Genomic DNA, 5,061 nt, shown 5'->3' with positions numbered 1-5,061 from the left:
ACTGATCAAGTGTGGAGATGGCTTCCTGGAGGTTGGGTGAACCTCAGTGGGACTGAGAAATTGGGGCTGATGGTCAGCCATGCCCAGGGGCCTGGTCATAGCCCTCTGCTACCCTGCTCTCATTTCTGAAGGTTCTCCCACTTCCTGGGCTCACACAGAAATTAATTGCATGGAAGGCCACACAACATGGATGTGTGTTTTCTCAATTCTGCATCACATTCTAGTTGTATTGATTTTACTGTGAGTCTTACTATGAGGCAAGGGGGTCAGGAATGCTACCCTACTGTGAGTCTTGTTCTAGTTCCATCTCTTTATTGACCCACCCAATGCAGACCCTGGAGGATGAACTATGCACCCCTGACAGGCAATGCAAAAGCATGGCCTTTATTACTCAGACATTTTCCCCCACAAACCTCAGTATTGTTCCCCTGCAAACTTAGCTGAGCCAAGTTCAGTATGTAGTTTTCTTAGGTAACCTAATTTTCTTTTTTCTTTTTCTTTTTTTTTAAACTCACACTTGTTTTCTTTTTCCATGTTTATTCATTTTTGAGAAAGATAGAGACAGAGTGTGAATGGGGGAGGAGCAGAAAGAGAGGGAGACACAGAATCGAAGCAGGCTCCAGGCTTCAAGCTGCCAGCACAGAGCCCGAGGCGGGGCTCGAATCCATGGACTGTGAGGTCACGACACCTGAGCCGAAGTCAGACGCTTAACCTACTGAGCCATCCAGGCGCCCTGTGACCTAATTTTCTAAGGCAGAACTAAGGGACATATAATAAAAGAAGTGTAAAATATTCTTTTCTCTTTTTAGTTGGCCAAATCCAGGTATTTTCCCATGTCAATAGGGAAAAAGGTTGAGTTCAAAGAAAAGCTTGTTAAATAAAGAAAGACAAGAGAAAGTTTCCATTTTAGCAAAAAGCAGGGCTTAATCTCCACCTTCTGGGGACGGAAGACCCAGTAGTGGCCCTAAGTTCTTCCGAAGTACTTCATAAGAGGAGGAGAAACATAGGAATGTTTCTTCCTTATCCCCTGTAAACAAGCCACATTGGTAACTGAAAATGAAGAAAGAAGGGAGGAAATAAAGTGGAGAGGAGCCAGCGGCACGTATAGGAGGCTCCTATTCCAGTGCTCCTTGTCCTTGCTTCTTTCTACCCTTGGCTGTCAATGTTAGGCCTGTAGTGAAAAGGTCATCTTCTTCTTCTCCCTGGGGATGGAGTCAGAGAACGTTTTCCTCATTTTCATATATAGAAGGGTCCCCAACCCTTGCCTTTGCACCTATATAATAATTTAATCTGACTCTCAAGGCATAATAAATTACTACTCTTACTATTAACTGATGCAGTGCTTCTTGTATGAATCAAAAAGGTCATTATTGGGGTGCCTGGGTGGCTCAGCTAAGCATCTGACTTTTGTTCTCAGCTCAGGTCTTGATCTCAGGGTCATGAGTTCAAGCCTTCCATGGGGTGTGGAGCCTACTTAAGAAAAATGTATATATATATATATTACTTAAACTGACTGAAGACCATAGTCTGACTCATTATTTCCCATTTGAACTCATGCTGAGTGATGTTACAAGGGAACTGACATTATGATTCTCTTATTTCACTTATGGAACCCGGAATCCCAAATGCTTATATCGTTTCCATTCAGAAATAGTTCCCTCCCTCTGGCACCTGATACTTCACTTTCATATTCCCTTAGGGAGGGAGGGGAGGGTGGGTGATGGGTATTGAGAAGGGCACCTGTTGGGATGAGCACTGGGTGTTGTATGGAAACCAATTTGACAATAAATTTCATATTAAAAAAAAAGAAAACTCTAGATAACTTTATGCTCAGCTGTGCTGGGGTATCTGGCCCAGTTTCCCTTGTGTGTAGGTCGATCTCAATAGGGCATCTCCTTTAACTTAGTCTAGATGTAAGCCCAAACCTCATCTGAGAGTACTCTAATTCTTACAAGGAATTTCTTATTGTATCCCACCTCCCTGGTATCAAGGAAAGAGAATGCAAGAAAGCCGATCTAACAGAAGGTGCAAAATAATTATTTTCTGGTGTCTAAGTCATAAATTCTCTATTGCCTCTCCCAGGGCTTTTTAGCTAGAAATTCTAGAAAGACATGATTTTTGACATCTGTTTTACCACATCATTATGTAGAAGAAAATTAAAATCCCAAGAAAGGAAGACAAAGAAAAATCATTTTATTAGTACAATGTCGAAAAGAAAAAAGGTCTATGGTTCAGATATTGAACCTCCCTGTGAGAGGATGGTTTAGTGAGCAGATGAAGGAAGCAGAGAAGAATCTGGAGTTTCTTCTAGATGTCAGCCTCTTTCAGCTTTCTGGGGTCATACATCGTATAGCAAGTTCTGACAATACATCAAATTTCACTTTGTGCTTTGAGTGTTTTGAAGCACTCATGAATGTTCAAGGTGACAGTGATGGTGAAGGGAAGGATAACTGTGGTAATGTTAATAGTGAGGCCAACTCGACAGAGGGTGGTCCTTGTTGGGGTTAGACACACAGAATGGAGATAGACAAGAACTGAGTCTCATCTGAATCACCTATCATCTATGTTATTCTGAAAAACTGACTTAATTCTCTACACCTCATGAGATTGTGATGAAGGTTAAATGAATTAAATCACATCAATTTCTTATAGAACCTGACACTTTTAGTGATGACACTCAATTTATTAGTTATTATAATATTGGTAATAGTTCTGTTATAAAAAATGATTCCTAGCTTACATCAATCTTCCTCAGGAAAATGTTATCTAATCACCAACATTCACCTCTCTATGAATGCCACTGAGGTTTGCTGATTGTACTACCATTTGTTTTGTGTTATCTCCACTTTCTGATCTTTTACTTTTCCCACACCACACACATCTATTTTATTATTTGTGATTGAAGATGATGACGGTGATGATGACAATGACACCACGGATGAAGCCTTATGGCTACAGTCAACATCAGATATTAAAGGCAAGCGCGAAAGTCATGTTTTCATGCGCCGAAACATACGGACAATGGTTCGGCGGATCTCCTTTGTCTTGGCGCTGTAAATGAGAGGGTTGAGCACAGGAGGTACAAAGAGGTAAACATTGGACATGAGGACATGTACATAGCGTGGGGCATGCTTCCCAAAGCGGTGCACTGTGGAGACCCCAATCATCGGTACATAAAACACAAGTACAGCCAAGATATGTGACACGCATGTGTTGAGAACTTTCAGGCGTTCCTCTCGGGAAGCGATGGCCATGACTGAGTGCAGAATGAGCACATAGGAGAGGAAGATAAGAAACATGTCCATGCCAAAGGTGGATACAAGAACAAAGAGTCCATAGATGCTGTTGATAGTGATATCAGCACAGGCCAGCTTCATCATGTCTGGGTGAAGGCAGTAGGAGTGGGAAAGAGCATTGGATCTGCAGATAGGCAGCCTCTTGAAGAGGAAGAGAAGGGGAAAGAGGGTGATGAAGCTCCGAGCAGCCACAGCTATGCCTATTCCGGCAATGACTTCATTGGTGAGCACGGCAGCATAGCGCAAGGGATCACAAATGGCCACATAGCGGTCAAAGCTCATGGCCAGAAGAATGCCCGACTCCATCATGGAGAAGGAATGAATGAGAAACATCTGGATCAGGCAGGCATCGAAGGCAATGTTGCGGGCATTGAGGCAGAAGGTTCTGAGCACGGTGGGCAGTGTGGCCATGGACATGGCCACGTCACTGAAGGACAGCATGGACAGGAAGTAGTACATGGGCTCATGGAGGCTGGGCTCCACTCGCACGGCCTGCAGGATCACAGTGTTGCCTCCGAGGGCCACAGCATACATGACACAGAGGGGCCCTGCTAGCCAGGCGTGAGAGCTCTCCAGCCCAGGGATGCCGGTCAGGAGGAAGGAAGCAGGATGAGTGACATTGAACAGTCCCATGGTGGGGGGGAGGCCAGGGCACTTTTCAGGATTGGAACCTGGGGACTTCTGGGAGTTGCCCCTACTGGAGGGCAAGAAGCCAGGGAGTAAGACACACAGGGGGTGAAGTCTACACAGGTGGAAACTGATGCCTTCCTGAAATCACTGGTTAGAGGTAAATGTAGGCAAACTTTCTTTCTTCATTTTATGATCAGCAGGCCCCAGGAAGGGCTAATATTTCCTCTATTTTATGAAGAAAATTAAGACATTGAGAATGCTTCAAAAATATTACTTAGGTACAAAGAAAATTGTCTATATTTCAATTAGTTTTAAGAGCATCATTGAATGCAAATATGTCAAGTATAATCTGTAGATTGTCATTGTAAAGACAACCAGGAATCAGAGTTACAATAACTCTTGGAAGTATTAAACATTTCCCTGAAAATGGTTAACCAGAGGTGTCTTCGACTAATCACAGCCTTTCTGAGGGCTAGTTTGAATAATGATGTGCTATGTGAGAGAGGGGAAGGGTCCATGGGATATGGAGAAAATTGACCACCTCTGGACACCAGCCTTTTATTGGCAGAAGTGCTCCAAAAGAACAAAACAAAAAGAACAAGAAAACGTTGTGGAAATGCACAAAGGTGTTCCTCGTTTTGGAAACATTATTACTTCTCTCTTAAATGTTCTATAGTTATGCTACCATTCAGCTTGTGGAAGGGCATTGCACCAAACACCAGGCTTTCACCCCCTTACATAGTCATATATACTTTCAAAATATCCTTTATCTCAGAGACACATTCATGTACCTTCACAACAACCTCACCAGGATCCCATTCCTGCTCTTAGAAAGAGTACCTTGCACTTGCACTGCTGTCTCTCACACACTTTCTTTTTTTAAATTTTTTAAATGTTTACTTATTTTTGACAGAAAGAGAGAGAGAGAGAGAGAGAGAGAGAGAGAGAGAGAGAGCGAGCACGATCTGGGGATGGGAAGAGAGAGAGGGAGACACAGAATCTGAAGGAGTCAGCACAGAGGCCAACACGGGACTTGAACTCATGAACCAGGAGATCATGACCTGAGCCGAAGTCAGACACTTAACTGACTGAGCCACCCAGGAGCCCCTCACACACTTACTTTTATTGCACAGAT

General features: G+C 43.4%; 1 protein-coding gene across 1 annotated transcript; it reads right to left on the bottom strand.

The window, feature by feature from the left end:
* Nucleotides 1–2,990: 2,990 nt before the first annotated feature.
* LOC131488665 (olfactory receptor 51I2) lies at nucleotides 2,991–3,947 on the bottom strand. Its single transcript, XM_058690525.1, has one exon. It carries the CDS (start codon nucleotides 3,927–3,929, stop codon nucleotides 2,991–2,993), a length of 939 nt encoding a protein of 312 aa, XP_058546508.1. The 5' UTR covers nucleotides 3,930–3,947.
* Nucleotides 3,948–5,061: the final 1,114 nt, after the last annotated feature.

This window comes from Neofelis nebulosa, chromosome 10, assembly GCF_028018385.1.
Source record: "Neofelis nebulosa isolate mNeoNeb1 chromosome 10, mNeoNeb1.pri, whole genome shotgun sequence".
NCBI lineage: Eukaryota > Metazoa > Chordata > Mammalia > Carnivora > Felidae > Neofelis > Neofelis nebulosa.
The sequence above is the reverse complement of the archived record's forward strand: the minus strand, read 5'-3'. Positions and strand labels throughout refer to the sequence as shown.